The sequence below is a fragment of the Dipteris shenzhenensis genome, chromosome 27 (genome assembly GCF_047967505.1).
Source record: "Dipteris shenzhenensis isolate YYH24624 ecotype China chromosome 27, Dip_SZ_1.0, whole genome shotgun sequence".
In the NCBI taxonomy this organism is placed as follows: Eukaryota; Viridiplantae; Streptophyta; class Polypodiopsida; order Gleicheniales; family Dipteridaceae; genus Dipteris; species Dipteris shenzhenensis.
Genome location: NC_141622.1, coordinates 35,304,470 through 35,323,824, shown reverse-complemented (window position 1 = coordinate 35,323,824; position 19,355 = coordinate 35,304,470). Strand labels below are relative to the sequence as shown.

Genomic DNA, 19,355 nt, shown 5'->3' with positions numbered 1-19,355 from the left:
CAGATTGTGGTGGCATCATATATAGAGAGATCAGTGGTAAATAGTTTGCCAAGCATTCTGTTTCAGTAAAGATAATGAAGCACAGGATTGCATATGAGTAACACATGAAAGGAAGTGCAGATTAGTGAGAGTCTAGTCTCATTGTAATTGATCTTCTTTCACATGACAAATTGTTGTAAAATGAAATTTGTGGAGGAACCTCTTTGTAACATTTCATCTTTCCTTCCATCTTTTCTGTTTCGCACAATATATCAGAAGGAAACTTTTGATGTTCATGACAAGCTTTTCTGCTGGGAAACTTTCATTCGGAGATTGAGATTTAGGGTCTGTTTGGAAGCAGCCCTAACTATGTGGAATAAACTCGAATCTCTCACTGATCTCCCTCAGAACTAGCGGCACATACTAACAGAAAAGCACTCAGAAAATACAGCAAATAAAGAGGATAGAGAATTCAGTATACTCATCCACAAAACGTGGGAAAACTGCTCAGAAAAGAGCCAAGTACATCCAGCCGATGGTGCTAGGAAAAATGATAGTCAAGGCACTGAAAACTACAGACTAGAATATCTGTCACACTCTGCACACTTTGCGGGGCCTTCAGAGGCCTCAGTTGCTGTGTGAGAATGGCCAAAAAACAAGTGCCTATTTATAGGAAATCGAGGGGAGCCTGGAGTCTGTAAAAATAGCCAACCAGATCTGTCTGTACCACCTGTCTGCAGATCCACTGACGTGAAATCGACCTGTTTTGGTTCATTATGCAGGTGCCTCGGGCTATAAGTAGGCCCTGGCAGTGGCTCAGACCTGCTATTTATTGCGACCTGCTCCACAGTTCCAGCTGATGTTCCTGCCTTTCCAGTCCACCACACATGCTGTAAACCTTGCACAATCCTCCTGTCCAGGTACTTGCCAGTCCACCATACATGATGTAAACCCTGCACAATCCTCCTGTCCAGGTACTCCTTCCTACTGTGCCCTGACCCCTTGTCCTCCTCATATGGGGGCTCACAGGTGGGTCAGTGACACTCCAACAAAGAAAACATTACATGATCTACATACAAAGTATAACCCTGAGTAATCTGTCAAAATATTCAGAAACTAAAATGGGAAAGGAATTAGAAAATTTTGCGAGTATCAAATTTTCAAACTCTCACTGAGTGATAAGATGTAAATAATAGATACATTCATGATATTTGTCCATTCTGAGAGATCTACTCAACCCTGGAAGACAAGGATGAACTAAATCTGCAATATCTCAAGGGTCTATCCATGTCTCTTTAACATTATTTTAATCCAATCCCTCACTGTACAGAACTTTACCTTTCCTTAACCCTTGATTTGTGCTTGCTTTTGTAATGTGAGACATCAAATGCATAGTCCCTACATGGAATCTATGACCTGAATCAAGCAGACCTTAAAACTGTAACATTGCTTTTGACTACTAGATTGAGACGAGCCTCGGTGAGTTTGCTTACTTGCACATTAATTTCTCTCTGTTGGCACATGGAGTGTCTGTACACTTTCTTGCCATGGAATCGGTTTTAAAGGGGGTGACAAAGGAGGAACTTTGGATAGTGTGGAGTCATTGGCCTTTGTATGGTGCAAATTTTTGGCATAGTTTACTGAAGAAGGAATAGACCTGGATCTTTTCACAAGAGCCAGAGGAGGTTGTGGTAGGGGTGAAGTTGGGAGTATCTTTTTCGAAGCTTCTGGACTCTTCATCCCCAAGGGTGCTGAATATGTTGTAGCAGTATCTGAGGTGTAGGGTGCTGATTTTGATGGAGGTGTAGGAAGCTTATGCAGCTCACTGATGCGAGGGGGAGATAAGTGTGGGGGAGAGGCACTAGGGGAAATCCTGGGAGAAACAAACGCCCAGGAAACTGAGGATCTGCGGACAGAACCTGACTTGTATAAAGGATCAACTGGCTGCGACATTGATGGAATGCCAGCACTGTTCCCGGCCTGTTTGTAGCCAAACCCTGGTTTTGCTGCTAAGGGCCCTGAAAGGCTGTACCGTACCGTTGTCACAGGACCAACATTCCCTTCTGGCCCAACACCAAAACCATGGTTAAAACTTGCACTATTAAAATGTGCCTTTGGGATAGGTTTCTTATTTTGCTTCCAAATATGTTCATTCTCTGCTGGTGAGATAAGTTGCCGACCATCCCTCATGTCAGTCTCAGTTTTTCCATGTCCTGCTGGCCCCTTCTCTTCATGAGCAACAGTTGAACTGACATGGCCACCTGTCCCCACCTGTTCACTTAAAAAAGGTGGTTCAATTTTGTCTGTCGACGTAGCAGTCTGGCTATTCAATCCTTCCGTTGCATCAGCAGGACTAGGGAGTGCATATGTAGTTACAGCCTTTTGGATAGGTCTGTCCAACATAAACTCTTGAATAGTTTCACGCTTATTAGTACCCAAGTACATGGACGGCGAAATGGGGGCTGACTTGCTGTTACTCTCCCAGTTCTTCATAATGCCACCTGCTCCTTGAACTGCACGAGCACTTTTCTCCTCTGGAATAGACTGCAAAGACACCATGACTTTTTTTAGGTACAGGCATTGAATTGACTACCTTTGTAAACAGACAAGACGACAACAGATGAAATTGTGAGAGCTCACAATTGCCATAGCAAACATGTGCAGATCTCCTAATTGTGTATGTCTGCTTTTCTGTGGAAGCTGGTTGCTAAGCCGCAATGATCAAACCATGTCCACAGAAGAAACTAAAACCTTTACCTGAAATGGCATTGGGGTACTCAGCATACTTTCCTCTTCATCGTCGTTCTCTAACACCTCCCCATCTGCTTCCAGATCATCAACAATCATATGGGTCCTAACATCACCTTCACTCAGAGTCCTATCAATCCTACGTTCCTGGGATATTTGCTTCACAATTGGCTCCACCGCATTGAGGGAATCAAGGCCTTTACCAAACAAATGAGCCTGCCAAAAAGGGATGTCAGCCAAGGTCTCATATAAGGGTCCTGTAAATTGGAGATTTGGACAGATATTTAAAATCTCATGATCAAAATGAGTAAATTTATATTCAAAATTTTGCAATTTGCAAACCTGTGCAGTGTGGTGTCGGGCAGCCTGAGTGACAAGACTAAGTTCTCGACCAAGCTTCAAGGATTGAAAACGGAGACCAAGTAGCATGACCTGATCATTCAGTTCTTCTTTGAGTGTGATAAGCTGCTGATCAAAAACATCTTTCTCCTTCTTACCCTTTCCTTTTGGCTTTTGTACTCTCAATTGATTGTACAGTTGCCTGTAAAACAAAGCACGGTGTTAGATTACTCTTTAATCTACAATCTCTATATATTCTTTTGACGGTCAATTGCCACCCCCATTGATCTATCTGCTGACCATCTCTTCGTTAAACGTTCCTTGCATTCAATGATCACATCTTCCGTGGCCCTAGAGCTTGATACAAAAAGTACTTGAAGAATACACAACAAAGGTGGGTTTGGATGTACAAAGAGTCTGCTAATTCGTAAAGAATTGGCAAGGTAAAAGACATGCAAGAAGAGAGAAAGACAAAAGTGTATAAGGCAAATTGCAGTTTAGGAATGGTCTTGTTGTCACAAGGTGAGTGCTTCAATGATGGCAGGTTATGCCTTTTGATGAGGAAGTGGTCCCATTTACATTATCTAGAGAGTCATAAATGAGTAGATCAGTGCCTCAAAGACAATGAGTTATGCCAAATCATCAGAAGGTAGTGCCTATTCATATAAACACACAGAATGGGATGCCAATATGCCTATATCTTAAGTGCAACATTTTGGGTCATTTGGGTCATATAGTTTAGATAGCCCCACACATAACATTCACTGCAACTCCGAACGTGTTTAAAAATCTAACTGTAGCAATGCCTCTTACAGCTCGCTTTGTTGGGTTTATTGGGGTTGCCTCCCCACTTGTGAGCCCTGAATTGACGAGGACAAGGGGGAGGTGTACCAGCACCATGGTTGGGGTCTGAGAGAGGCCACGTGTAAAGACTGCCACGTGGGCACATCAGAGCGTGCAGGCAGCCTGCCATACAGGCAGCAAGCAGAGGAGCTGCAGCAGGTCCTGCAGTGGACAGCACATTAGTATAGAACCTGCAAGGCTGCACGACAGGCAGTATGGGGCCATTCAGAGGCTTATACCTGGTCGGCAGCGGCAGGAACACATGGCTGGAGCAGGTACATTGCTGCAGGATGGGGCCAGTATAAGCAGGGAGGTCAAGAAGAAGGTATGCAGTGCCTCATCATTGGCTGCTTTGTAGAGCAAAAAGAAGGCATGATCGTGCAGCATCCACAAAAGCTTCATAGAAGCACGCAGGCTGACAGAGGATGGAAGGTGCCAGGAGGAGGTGGAAGGCAGCTCTGAAGGTGCCACATGTCTACATGTAGGCAGTACCTTAGCTGCAGCACACTTAGACACTTTTGTATCAGGTTTTGTCCTTCATTGGAACACTCTACATCACCTGTTTTGCTGTTCTACTCTCCTATACATTGTACAGGATCTGTGTCTATGTCTATCTCTATCTACATTTGTGTGCATGATGGAAAGGGCAAGAATTGATTTTAGCATTGTGTGATTCTTCTTCCACTGCAAGAGTGGTGGCTACAGCAAGCAACCTCCATTTCTGTTTTCTAACACGGTATCAAAGCCCTGAGAAAGATTCACAAGTGTGTGGAGCTTGGAGGTGAGAAACTTTGAAAGGAGATCTCAGTTCAGGCTTGTGGAAACCATCTCATACATTTGAAGGAGATGTACCTTTGCAAGAAGAAAGGTGACCACGATTCAAACAGGTGTGCCTTGGTGAGGGATTGCTAGTATTGGAGAAGCTGGCAAGCTGGATGGGATAACTACCCTATCTAGAAAGTGAAGCTGCAGAGTCATATGATGGCAAGGAAGTTGTGAAAAGGTGGCAACAAAAAAGGAATAGAAACCTGAAGACAAAGCGGATGCGGTAAGAAAGGTAACCAAATTAGCTGATCCAAAAGAAATAGAAGAGTGGGAAAAAAACGATGCAAAAGCGCTGGCAACGATCATCAGGATGACATTACACAGAGTGATTCCCCACATCCAGTTGGCGGATACTTCAAAGGAAGCATAGGACATCCTAAAGGACCTGTATGAAACAAATGATACTTCAAGGATCCTCAATTTCCGAAATCAATTTTTACTGTGAGGATGGAGGAGGGAGATATCGTGCATGATTACTTAGCGAAATTGAAGGTGCGAGGGATCAACTCGGAGCAATTGGTCATAAAGCGGACCTTGTTCAATTGCCGTTGCTCGTTCTCAAATGTAATCGAAGAGCTTTAGAACCTTTGTAATCAGCATTACGACTTTGGAAAGGTCAAGACCACCCACTTTTGAGGAATTTGGGGGCTATCTATCTGCACAAAGCAAGAGAAAGGGCATAGGGAAGGGCTAGCCTTGCAATGACAAGCCCAATATGAAGAAAGAAGATAAATTTGATGAGAAGGACAGAGATGTGGGATGAAAAAGCAAGGAATTTCAATGCAAGCGGGTGCAAGGAGGAAGAGTGAGGGAGCAATGCCCTGGAGAAGCTAGGAGGGTGGCACCCTGGGCCTCGTGTGGGATCCCAATCCCACCACCTAGCCATCCTCGGGAGACCCCAATCCCCCACAATGGATCCAGGGATATGAGGGCCTCCACCCTCAAGCCATTATATGGGCTTCCTCCATCAATATCCCCTTTCGCATGTGGGATTACTCATTTGAACTCTGTCCATGTGGCAATCTCACATATGACTTAGAACCTATGCTTCAACACCCCTCCTCAAGCCATAAGTGTGGTCTTGAGTGGTGTTAACGAGGGAGGTATGATGACCCCTCCTCAACCTTGGCAACACATGCCAAGTGTCACATTGCCATTGCTCATGTAGAAAAGGGGGTGGGGCAGATTTGGAGAAGGGGGATAGAATAGCAGGAGGGAGAGAGAGAGATGGGGGAGCAGGAGAGGGGAAGGGGAAGGAGCGAGAGAAGGATGAGCGGTAGAGAGAGAGAGAGAGAGAGAGAGAGAGAGAGAGAGTAGGGAGGAGAGAAGGTGAGAGAGCATAGGGAGCAGGGCGCAGGAAAGAGGTGGGAGAGTAGATAGGATTAGATTCACATCAAAAGTGTACAATAGGGGGTGGATGGGGACTTATATAGTCCCTCCACATTTTTCACCTAAAAGGTCTCTAAAGGGCCAATTGGGCCTTTTTCATCCCTTCCCATAGAATTTTGCCCTCAAAATTTCACAGCATGGCTGTCCAAAAAGTGCAGCAAACAACTAGTACTAATCAGCCCGGTAGGAGATAGGGGTGGTCCTGGACAATGCTTTCTGGCTGCCATGAATTTTCATCCCCTGGGAATCCCCGCCACTTGATAAGATACTCTACGTAGACCTTGTTTCTTAGTACATGGTCTCTGAAACCCACGATGCGCTCCGGAACATAGAGGATGTGGCCCTCTTCATCCATGGGTGGCAACTCAGGAAGAACATGTACATGCTGTCCAACATGTGGTTTCAGCAAAGACACATGGAAAACATCATGGATCTTGGAGGTACTGGGTAGCTCCAACTGATATGCTACCTCTCCAACCTTGCGGATGATCCTGTAAGAACCGTTATACCTATGAGCAAGCTTTGTGTTGGTATTACCTTTCAGCAAGGCATAACAGTTGTTATGGAGACGCAAATGCACATAATCTCCCTCTTTGAAAGACGAATATCTCCTGCGTTTGTCCGCATATTTCTTCTGCTTGGCTTGGGCATCCTGCATATTCTTTTTTGCCAATTGCAGAAGGGCATCCATCCTCTCCAAGTCATTCCGTGCTTGCTGACTTTTCACAGCCATGTCAGCAATTGAAGAAGGCATCCCGACCTTGCATCCGTACATTGCCTCAAACGGGCTCATGCCAATGGAGAGATGTTGGGTACTGTTGTAGCAAAATTGAGCAAGCGCCAACCATTTATCCCAAGACTTCTAAGTATCATGACAGAGGTTGTCCCATCCCCTCTCGGTAGAAGGCAATCCTGCGATGAAACCCATTGCAATGTGCGTCCATTTGCCCTCGAGAATTGATAATGGCTGCAAAAGACCTACGGGTAATTTGCTATCCAGTTTATTTTGTTGGCAAGGCAAGCATTCAGCCACGTATTTAACCACATCTCGCCACATGCCATCCCAAATGAAGCTCTGTTTGACCTTTTCATATGTCTTAGTGATACCCATATGTCCTGCCATAGGAGATGAGTGCATTTCGTGCAAAACCAGCAATCTATAATTGGAGTCCGGCACAAGATAAATTATTTCCTTGCAGTACAACAGCCCATTATGCAGTTAAATTCAGCATGACCTTGGCTTGAAGGCTCCTATAACTCCATAAAATATGGGAGCTGCCTTTGAATTCTGCATATATTCTTCCTGGATCCCATGAATCCACTCCTGATAGATGGTGGAAATGGCAGATAAACTACAAGCCCACATTCTAGACAAGGCATCGGCAACCACATTTTCTTTACCCTTCATGAACTCAATGTCGGAGTCATAGGACTGAACTGCAGCCAACCACCTCTTCTACTTCATGGACAAATTGTGTTGCGTAAGAAAGTACTTGAGTGTCCTATGATCCATCTTAATTTTAATCTTGCCACCATACAGGTAGTGGTGCCATTCCTCGAAAGCATGTAGGATAGCCAACATTCCCTGATCATAAACATGATAGTTCAATTCCTTGGCCTCAGATTTTCTGCTCTCGAAAGCTATAACTCCATGCTCATCTCAGAACAGCCCCCCGGCCTTTGCCACTTGCATCTGTCTCTACAATGAAGGGCCGTGAAAAATCCGGGCATACAAGTACAGGTGCATTACTCAAGGCATCTTTGAGGTCCTCAAAACTGAGTTGTGCTTCTTGTGACCACTTGAAAGCATCCTTTTTCAACAAGTAAATCTCCTGTAAAAAGAAGCAAGACCCAAAAAGCCTCTGAGTTGGGTGGGATTCAGTGGCTGTGGTCACTCCCTTATGCATTTGACCTTGGCTGGATCCACCTGAATTCCATCCTTGCTCACAATATGACCAAGATACTCAACCTCTTCTGCCATGAAAGTGCACTTGCTGGCTTTACCATAAAGCTGATGCAGCCTCAGAAGTTCTAGCACTTGCTTGACATGACTGATGTGTTCCTGCTTATCCTTGCTGTAAATGAGCAGAAAATATGCAGCAGCACCTTTTCCACGGTTTCCTACTGTTTCAGGGAGTAAGATGCCCTATGCTAAGCCATACTTGTAGGCCATCAGATGCCAAGTCAGGAACCAAGCCTATTGCTGATTTTTCATTTCCAGCAATAGGCTTGGTCAACCTGTTGAAGGTCGTCCAATGTATGCTTGAAGGTCGTCCAATGGCATTACTCCCATTGGACGACTGTTCAAGAACTGGGTATAAGTGAGCCTCACTCTGGACACACATCACATTCACGACGTGACCATATATGGATGTTGAGTTTTCTTGATATGGTTATCCTCACCAAAGTCGGCCCATGCACGTCTTCACAGCTCCCTGATCTTCTTGGGACCTCACCTGGTTTTCCATATATCTTGGTACCAAGCTTCATAGTAGAGGACATGGAGACATAGCATCATATCCCAAGGTACCTTATCACCTTGTGATTTCCAACTTTCCTCTGGAGTACATGAGCATCCTCACTTTGATCAGGTCCAAGTTTGGAATTGCCCTCAAGTCCCCCACGATTGCAGCTTTAGCTCTTTTGGATGATGGGGTGCCAAAAGTTTGATTGGTGGTCATGGACCCCTCTACCTTGCCCTCTAGCAAATATCTAGATGAATACAGGAACATGCCCAAACTCATCCTTTAAAAACACAACACAGTGTGTAGTTTCATCTCATGATAGTCATTCATAAGGTTGAAACCATAAACTCCATCACACATAGCAGGGACTAGCTGCTATGACATCCCCACTGACGTCATCAGCGCCCAACAGTGGGTGTAGACCATAGTATAAACATATGCTCTCACATATACAAATCCACATACCCACACATACTTGAGCATCCATTTATACAAAGGTCTTCATGCTGAGTTTCTGTCAACACTGCGGAGGTGAAGGGCAGACTCAGCCGTGTGACAAAGGCTAGCACTAAAGGAGAAGGCTAATTAAAAAGACGTCCATTCTCTTCATTCAAGCTACGACTGCTATACAATTTCATTTTAGTCTCTCCCAAACAAGTATCTGACATCTAGCATCACTTTGGAGACTCTTTCTGGAGAGTTTGTGAACCCTACCCCGCCCCGCAAGATCAGGATGGAGGACAAGGGGTAGAGATACCCTTGGAGAGGCCTGCTCAGCAAGCAAGTGGGTCACAAGCAGAAGGTGAGGTGGAGGCAGAGATGCCCCCTCACTCCCTAGGTGGGCGTCCCTGCTTCCCAAGCATAGTTGCAAAGAAACTCCCGTTTCTTGCCAGGAAACGAAAACGGCGTTTCTTGAAGAAACGTCGTTTCGTCGTCACTTTTTTTTTTTTTTTTTTTGGAGGGGGGAGGGGGTGTTTTGTTGAGGGTGGTTGGCCCTCTTTTTTTTTGGCCGATTCATCGTCATCGTTTCCACCGCCTCCTATGCTCTTGCTCTCCAACCTCTCCATCTTTGATTCATGGGCCCTGGTACCCACAGCCTACTCTCCTCTCCATCCCTCCATCCTGCAGGCTGCTCTCCACCCTACAGGCTACAGCCTGCTCTCCATCCTCTTCATCCTGCACGCTGGCAGCTGCTCTCCATCCCTCCACTACCTCTTCTCTCTTACCTCTCCATCCTCCTACCTCTCATTCTCCTCCTCTGACTCCTTCTGCCTCTCCATCCTCTTTCACCTCCCCCATCCTCCTTCTACCTCTCATTCTCCTCCTCCGACTCCTTCTACCTCTCCATCCGCTTTCACCTCCCCCATCCTCCTTCTACCTCTCATTCTCCTCCTCCGACTCCTTCTACCTCTCCATCCGCTTTCACCTCCCCCATCCTCCTTCTACCTCTCCATATTTTCTCGCCTCTCCATCCTCCCTCTCAAACTTCGGATTGTTATAACTTCAAACTTGTTAGAAGTTAGAACTTAGAACTTAGTTCATGACACATGTTGATTGTTGAAGCATCATTCATGGATAATAGATGATACAAGATAGATCAATCATCATAGGAGATAATTGTATTATGTATAAAAAATAAACTTTTGTACATAAATTATACCATATTGCCGTTTCTTCCGTTTCTGTTTCAGGGGGGCCGGAAACTCTGGTTTTCCCGTTTCTGTTTCTTCTGTTTCTATTTCAGCTGGCAACTATGTTCCCAAGGAGGGCAAGAGGTAGCCGTACCCTTGCAGGGGGCCACTTAGCAAGCCCGAGGGCACAAGCACAAAGTGAGGTGGACGCATAGACACCCCCTACCTCCCCAAGGAGTCCCAGTCCAAAACAATAAAAAAGGGCTCAACATTATAGACCCAAATATGTAGAGCAAAGCCATCTTAGGCAAGCTCATCATTAGAGATCCCGGAGCCCCTTCTCAAAAGCAAGAGTTTGCCATTGATGTGGAGTCTAATGAGGGTATGGCAATACCTCTCAGCCCACCTTATTCGTGCTAGCAGGATTCCAAGGACGAGTTTGAGTGTCAACCCTTGATTTGGCATCTAAAGGTCTAGGATCAAAACAAGCACATATTGGGCCACTGCACACACATCAGTTGGGTGAAGTGGGGCACCAAACCCACCTGCTCCCTAGGAGCTTAGATGCCACTATCCCACTACCATGGGGAGGGGCTTAGGGTGATTCCAAATCCAAAGCACCTGCTTGATGGTTTTCAGCCAGCTCTCTAGGACAGGAGTGCCGCTCACAGTACTCTATAGGACCGTACACAGTGATCCTTACCTGCTGTTGCTAGAGGCAGATCCAGTGGACTAGGATACGACGCCCTAGCCTCTTTCGCGTGGTATAGGATTCACGTGGTTGGGCGACGTATCGATCCCCTTCCCAGCAAGGAAGATTTCTTTCAATCATACCCGTGGAAGTGAATAGATGGATACCACTCCCATGCTTGAGATTAGGAACTTTAAAACAATCACCCGAAGGTCCATTTAAGTGCTAAACCCTACTCATAAAGCCTTTCGTCTATTAAATGAACACACCTTCGAAATTATGTTTATGTATTCAAATGATGTAGCAGTTTTAGGACCTCCTGAGTCCACCGGAACTGACAGATCTACAAATGGTTGCTCCAAACTTGAGTTCCAACACCCGGGCAAAAAACGCAGGAACTGACACAGTGACTCATAAATCCAATGAAATGATCCCAGATTCAGGAATGAAGGTGTTTCCAGGCTCCTGAAGTAATGTGGACACCAAAAGCAAGCAATAGTTGCCTCTACAAGTCAATACGGAGTCTCTGTCATCAAACGGAACAGGGAAAAGCTCAAAAAACGACTTTTTCTTTGAAACCACTTAACAGGCTCTCAAAACCACTTCGCAAAGCCAAAGTGACTTTTACAAAGGTTCCTCCAAGGTCTATGCACACTCGGATGCAAGTAAAGTCGCCCACAAAGCTTCCCACAAAGCTTCTCCTTCCTCCCACAGAGCTGCTGAGCTTCCAAGCATTCACGCACGCTCAGCTAGATCACCCGGGCTCTAATACCAGTTGAGAGTGCTCTCAACGGAAGCAAGAACGGAAGGAGAGAGAGAGACAGAGAGCCACACAAGTTTGGTGGGTGCAGAACCACCCTAATCTTCTTTTTCATTCATTTATATATGTGTTTGAGTATTGTACATAATCGGGGTTAAGGCACAGTGACCTTTAACCCCCACATGTGACATGCAATCTTGAACACAATAATCTTTCACTCCAGGAACATTCCCAAACTCATCCTCTAAAAACACAACATAGTGCAGTTTCAATGGGTTAAAATTATGATGTATTTGTTTCCTTGTAGTGATTGAGGGAACGGATAGACTACATTCCAAGCAACTAATTCAAACGGCTGGCTGACTTGAATGCTATGAAGCATAGACAATGATGACTTAGTGGCTTGACACACTATGCATGATTGGATGCAATTAATGATGAACTTACACATTTTGGGCTAATAATATTATATGCATAGGGCTTCTAAAATTCTGTGAATGTCTAAATGTCTGAACAATCTATGAAGGTGTATGTAACTTAGGATCACCTTGGTTTTGAACACAGGGTATCTTGATTCCAAATCAACATGATCAAACCCTACCATATCATTAACTTCTTCCTTGAGGAAACCAAAATGATTAGCTAGCACACAAACCATTTGGGAGGAAGCTTGAACTATTAGCTTATACAAGGCATCCACAAGTTCAAATGCATTTTTTTGCATCGTCTTTAGCTATGTCTTCTCATTATTCAGCATTGATTTCGTCTGCTGGATTTTCAATTCTAATAGGTTGCTTATGGACCCTCTTTCATATAAGAACTTCATGAGTTCTGGAGCATTTCCTTCCAGTGCATCATAAGCACTACTGGTTTTTCTTTCAATAGATTTTACCATCACAACACTGGACAGATGAATGAAATTCTAATGCAGTATTCAAATGCCGCAAAGAACTTTCTGTAAATGCAAGAGGAATTCCTTACCGCTTTTCCTCATACTGCCCTTTCAACTCCTGAAATGTCAAATTTGACGTTTAGTTAGTGTACAATACCCATGGGGAAAGGCACAACTAGAGCATCCATGCATTACGGCTTGCGAAAATTCTTACAGAAACTGCACTAATCCTTCAAAAAGCGGAGTTACAAAGAAACCAAATGGCTCACCTCAACAGATTGAAGCTCTTTCAACAGGTTCTCAGTTGGACTTATGATTGTCTGTGAAACATGTGCTGCCTGTCACATGCCAGAGCAGATTAAGCCTTTGCTGTCCACATACACTCACTAACATATTGTTAGCGACTGTCATAAGTAGTGTAGATAGAAACGCAAAATCTAAATGGTACAAAGGGTTGGGGTTGCGCACATATAAATCAAGTAGCTTGGATATCTCATACTGTACTTTTCCCAGCATACTAAAGACGTTTCCTGGATATAGACAACCAAAATCAGCTCATCAAAAAGCAGAAAAAAAGAAATATTCACAGAAACGCAGCTAGGAGCAGAGAGGAAACCAGCCTTTTGGCAATCATGGCTAGCCAAATTCTGTAGAACTTACCAGACTCTCCATCACCAATTGTTCCAAAGGTATCCAACATATACGAGGCCATTTCTTGAATGGATCTTGAGAAATCTGTTCAATAAAATAACCTTCTTCAAAAGTGGTTTGCAAGGCATCTTGGCATGATAAAAAAGCTGACTTATGCTGCCTTTTCATACCCAACCATGAAGAAAACATGCATTCGCATCAGCCATGTTATTTTACACTTTTCTAGGTAACAAATTGACAAAACCCCAAGCTTGTTCTCTCGGTGGGAAGAGATGAGATTGTGTAGCACAGATGCAGTACCATATGCGGATCCTGATATGCTTTGAGCAACAGCTAAAAGGCCATCATATTGATCTCGCATGTCCTCCACAGCCTGCAAATTTCAGAACACTTACAGTTAGTTCATGGACTTGGCACAATAAGTTTAAAAGATGGGCCAACAGGGGTTGTCTTTAAGGACTGAACAAACCTACAGAAATATTTGGGCTCCCATCATGAGCTGAAAGTTTGAAGCCAGGGTCCACTGGAGTAGAGATTGGCTTGCAATCTTCGAACTGAAAACGATCAAGGAGCTGTCCAATATACTTGGACTGTGACATCATGATACCCCTCTCAACATGAGCAAACTAAATGCCCAGATAATAGTGTAGCTATCCCATGTCTAACATTTCAAAAGCTTGCTGCAAATCAGCCTTGAAGGCTGCAATATGCTGAGTATCTGGTCCCGTGATTAGCATATCATCCACATATAGAATCAGCACTAAAAAATCAGACCCACTCCCACGGACATAAAGAGTGGGCTTTGTAGGGCTATTCTGAAAACCAAGGGATAGTAAGTGTGCATGAATTTTTGCATACCATGCCTTGGGTGCCTGTTTCAAACCATAAAGGGCTTTTCTAAGCCGGCATACCTTGTTTTCAGAATTAACAACCTCAAAGCCAGGAGGTTGTGTCACATAAACTTCTTCCTGCAAATCCCCATGAAGAAAAGCAGTCTTGATGTCAAGTTGGTGCACTTGCCAATGGTGATGGGCTGCAATGGCAATGACACATCTAATAGTGGTAATCCTGGATGTGGGAGCAAAGGTCTCCTCAAAGTCAATGCCTTGTTGTTTGGGCATACCCTTTTGCAACAAGACGGGCTTTGTGTCGATCGATACTGCCATCAGATTTTCTTTTGAGTTTGTAGACACATCGGGTATCAATGGCATGCTTGCCGGAAGGGAGATCTACTAATTCCCATGTGTCATTTTTGGCAATGGATTGTAACTCAGCTCTCATTGCATCCATCCACTCTTTGCTGTCAAAAGCATCTTTATGGCACAAAGGCTCTTCATTGCAAGCTGTAGCAAGGAGTGCAAACTCAAGAAAGTGACCATGCATCTGTCTATTCCCTGATCTTGTCCAGGCAGCAAAAGGTTGATCTTGTTTGCTGTCCCTCAATGTTTCAAGAAGCCATTTGGGAACATGCCTTTGCTGTCCATTGACAGCTCTTTCTTCAATCACTGAATCATGAATAGTGGGATCATTTTGTGTTGGAAGAGAAACCTGCAAATCAGCATGGGGTACTGGCTGATCATTGCTTGTTGGAGGGCCTGTAGGAGGCTCATGTTGCTGGTCAAAGTCCCCCTTTGAGGAAGGCAGAGGTAACCAAGAATCAAAGGCATCAAACATGTCAACTTCTGGGTTGGCTTTGCAGTCCACAAGAGGAGAAGCCGAATGTTCAGCAAAGATTATATCTCTACTGACAATAATCTTCCCGGTATTTGGTTGGTATAACCTATACCCTTTGCTCTCCTGGCTGTAACCAATAAATATGCATTTGATTGCCTTGTCATCAAGCTTATGTCTCAGCTAAGATGGTACATGAACATATGCAAGAGACCCAAAAACTCTCATGTGTGAAAGTGAAGGCTTCCTGCCTTTCCATGCTTCATAAGGTGTAACAGTCTTCAATGCCCTTGTAGGTGATCTATTCAGCACATAGTTAGCACACATCACTGCATCAGCCAAAATTTATTGGGCAAGGACTTAGCCTTAAGCATGCATCTGGCCATCTCCATAGTGGACCTGTTCTTCCTTTCAGGAACAGGATTATGCTGAGGAGTGTAAGGAGTAGTGCATGAGTGAACAATGCCCCGTGAAGACAAAAATGCATCAAACTCCTTTGACATATACTCTTCCCCCCTATCTGTGTTGAGGGTGACAAGCTTGCATCCTGATTCATTCTCAACCATATTCAGCCACCTTTGAAAGCATGAGAATACTTCAGATTTGGCTTTTAAAGCATATACCCAGCAATATCTTGTGAAGTCATCAATGAGAATCATGAAATATGTGTATCCCCAATGGCATTTGTCCTCATTGGGCCACAGACATCACTGTGCACTAGCTGTAATTTCCTTTGTGAGAGTTTTGGACAATTCTTTTGAAAAGGAAACCGATGCATCTTACCCAAAAGAAAACCCTCACACACATGTTTAGAAACTGTGAGAATTTGAGGTACATCATTTGCCATGTCCTGTGAATGTAACTTAGCAAGAGCTCTATAATTGAGATGACCCATTCTCTCTTGCCACAACAAGCTGTGAATCTGAAATAGCAAATGCTTCAATAGAGAGTGCAACTGAGTGATCATCAAGATGATAAAGCCCCTTTTTCCAAGTGCCAGTGAGAACTATGGCATTGTCATCACGAAGATCATATACTAGGCGTCTGTATCCATCGAAAATCACTCTGAAACCGGAAGTGGCAATTGCTGAAATTGAAATCAAGTTGACTTCTATTCCAGGCACGAAAAGAACATTAGTCAAAGTGACAGGATGGCTTGTAATGGATGTGAGCTGCACATCTCCAATTCCTTTTACAGCATAGGAGGCATTGTTAGCGCATGTGACAGTTCACCCACGAGGTGCATCAACTAAGGAATGAAACAACTGTCTGCAAGATGTGACGTGCTTGGAAGCACCACTATCAAAATACCAAGACTGAGCATCATTAGCAGTAAAGAATGCATCAACTTGGGAGGGATCAAAGGAGCAATGGACAGCCCATGCCCAATCATCCTGGAGAGCATGTGCGTGTGAGGCATCTGCTGGCTCGTGGGATTCAATTGCATGTGAGGCATTAACTATCAATCCTGCTTTCTTTTTCTTCGAAGAAATGCACTTCCTGCATTCTGAAATTTCATGCCCGGGCTTGCGACAATAGTTGCATCTTTTCTTCTTTGACTTATCTACTGTATTTTTAGATGCATTGGAGGAATTGCCACTGTTAGGCCCATACTTAGGCTTGCCCATAGGCTTGGAAGCCTTGCCTCTTCCTGTCTGTTGTGAAGCAAATGCAGGATCAGGAATAATAGCTTGTCTATTAGCTCAAAAGCAAAGTAACTAGCTGATCAAAAGAGTAGTGGTCTGGATTACCCATGGCCACTAATCGAAGGGTTGTAGCAAACCCTTGATATGTATCTGGCAGTCCATTCAATGTGGTACTGACAAGCTGCGAATTTGGCACCACCTCATCAATATTGGCAAGTTGTTCAATGAGATCCTTGACCTTTGTCAGGTATGCATCCATAGAGTCACCTTCATTCATACTGACTTGCTGCAATTGCCTTCTTAAATATGCAACACGTGCCTCATTGCGAATCTAATAAAGAGAAGCCAATTTGTCCCAAGCATCCTTTGCTGTCCTGCAAGACCGGATGTGTGGAATAATGATTCTCTTACATGATAAAGCAATATGGGAATGTGCATTTGCATCTCTTGCATCCCATCTTGATTGTTCCTGAGTTGGAGGAGCAGCAACAGGGGTGCTAGAGGATAAAGCATCAGGAGTAGTACCCTCTGCAAAGGGACCAGCAATAGGGGCCGCCACTGTAGCATTGGCTGGCCTCAGATCAACCCCTGAAACAATATTCCAAAAGTGCCTTGCAACAAGAATATGTTTCATGAGATAAGACCACATCGGATAGTTGGTCCCATCCAATTTATCATCCTCACGAAGAATGCCAAATAAGTCGTGATTGTTCCCAGCCATTGTAAATAGTACTGATAGAAATGCACTAACAAAGTGACCAAAGGATAGCCTCAAGGCTTTAAACTGCAAAAATATGTCTTACTGTCCCAAATACCTGTGAGCCAACAATAGATATTTCCAGGAGGCTGCACTGGGCCTCAAGGATTCACGGTGCATTTTCTTGCTCAGATGATAAAATAGAGAGAGCAAATAGACTGAAAATATGTGCAGCAAGGTATAGGAACAGAGTTACCAGCTGAAATTGAGCTCCCAACACAAAAGGCCCAAATTTTGTCGGCCTGAGTGATGACGTGGCAGAATGTGACAGTCCTCAACCTGAATTTTACTGAAAACTTCAATTTTTGGAAGGATTTCAGTTGTCAACCTTGTCCAAAGTGTTGTATTGACAGGTTGAAGGCCCAAATGTCAAAAGTTCTAAATTTTCCTGTTGGAAATTAGGGTTTGACAGTAAAAACTGTCAAAAAACAGTAAGGGACAGCAAATGTTGCTTGTAAATCAGCTTCTAGTCCCCTGAACTGAAGGCTGAGACCCAAAAGACCTCTATAGGTAGAATATGACAGACCACAGAGCTGCTGCAGCAGGTTGAAGTGCAAAAAGTGGCTGGAGCTGTCACGATCTGTGACGTATTCCTTTCTCTATATCTTAGACTTATGGATGGTTTGATGAATGGACACTTGTGGAAGGGTATGCCCTTTCAACGGGACACTTCCTATGAGGCACAACCCTTCACAAGAGACATTCTATTGAAGAGACACTCCTATTGTAATGTACCCTCTCATCAAGGGTCACACCCTTCACAAGGGGTACACACCTCTTCATGCACATACACTTTGGAGTACACACCTTTTCATGTGTGACTCTTCACTCTCTACATAAGAGAGGCTCAATTGTATGGATGACACGCTACACACACTCAAGCAATACAAATATTCCTTGTTCTCTGCTATTTCAGTCTCCTTTCTGTTCCTTAGCACATTTCTAAATATAGTAAATCTAGAATTTCTTACAGTGGTATCAGAGCAAATTTCGCTCCTGCCTGTAGGAAATGCCCCCCACCTTCTAGCGCCTATCTGATACATCTCTTTCCGCTAGAAGGATATCCGTGCACATTGTGCATGGAAGAGATGGAGAAAATGAGCATACACATTTTTAGCGCCAACCCCACCTAAAGTCATCAATGGCCTCTCCATCTCCCCCACATCATGAGTTGATGTGAATGGACACGACAAAAATCGTGTCTTTTCATGTGCTTGGGCTGTCCCAAAACCACGGAACGCACCTTTTCCACCATCAGACACACCTTTTGATGAAGAGTTTTGACGACTCACCCAAGGGACACACCCCATCGTGGAAAAAAGGACACCTCTTTTCGTGTGGGGACACCCCTTTTTAAAACAGGGTCACACATGAAAAGGTACACCTATTCCAAGGGTCACACCCCTTAGAATAGGCACACCTTTTGGCACCAAGCACCCTACAAAAGGGTACCTAAAAGGGATAAAAAGGAAAACCAGCCCCATACCTAAGGCCTAGCCCTAGACTACCCAAGGGTTAATTAAACCCACGTTTTAATTTTCTCGTAACCACCACCCAGCACTAGGCGCCCAAATCAAAAAACGTGAATTCCTGCATTAAGTTTCGCCTTTTCTGCCATACGTGTCTACGCCATATCCCTGCAGCAAGCAGTGCCCCTCGTCAGGCCTCCATCTGGCATTCGTTCTCCATGGCCTGTACCAGCTGGCTCTATTGCATACCTGCCTGCAAGACCTGGTGGTCGAACAGACCCCCTTTGCAGCCTCTATCGTCAACTTGCTGCCTCGATTTCTGCAAACAACGCCAAGGTGCCAGAAATTCGCCATGATCACCTGCGATCAACAGCCTTTGCTGCCCGCAAATCAGCCAGGAAGCAAGAACATCGCCAGATGCAACGATTTGTTTCAAGCCTCTGCCAGCGAATTTCTTCTAAGCCTCCCCTGCTTGTGATCAGCAGCCTCGATGCCCTTTTCATCTTGATTCAGACCAGCCTGGATCCTGCTGGCTCATCTCGCCACCTTAGCCTGTGAACAGCGGCAGGCCAAGCCCTGCACTTCCATGGTACGCAGCA

At 44.5% G+C, this 19,355-nt stretch overlaps 1 protein-coding gene across 3 annotated transcripts in view; it reads right to left on the bottom strand.

The window, feature by feature from the left end:
* Window positions 1-453: 453 nt before the first annotated feature.
* LOC147884214 (uncharacterized protein At2g33490-like) overlaps window positions 454-19,355 on the bottom strand; it is a 32,838-nt gene continuing 13,936 nt past the window's right edge. Inside the window, exons 2-10 of one of the 3 annotated variants that reach the window (XM_087398566.1) lie at window positions 13,514-13,586; window positions 13,223-13,297; window positions 13,031-13,092; window positions 12,832-12,900; window positions 12,652-12,680; window positions 3,070-3,268; window positions 2,737-2,943; window positions 1,473-2,523; window positions 454-1,048 (exon numbers count right to left, since the gene is read on the bottom strand). In XM_087398566.1, the coding sequence (XP_087254692.1) occupies window positions 1,480-2,523; window positions 2,737-2,943; window positions 3,070-3,268; window positions 12,652-12,680; window positions 12,832-12,900; window positions 13,031-13,092; window positions 13,223-13,297; window positions 13,514-13,586 (1,758 nt within the window). In that variant the 3' untranslated portion in view covers window positions 454-1,048; window positions 1,473-1,479. Of the gene's footprint in view, window positions 2,524-2,736; window positions 2,944-3,069; window positions 3,269-12,651; window positions 12,681-12,831; window positions 12,901-13,030; window positions 13,093-13,222; window positions 13,298-13,513; window positions 13,587-19,355 lie in introns of all 3 variants that reach the window. The other 2 variants (XM_087398567.1, XM_087398565.1) reach the window with 2 other exon arrangements.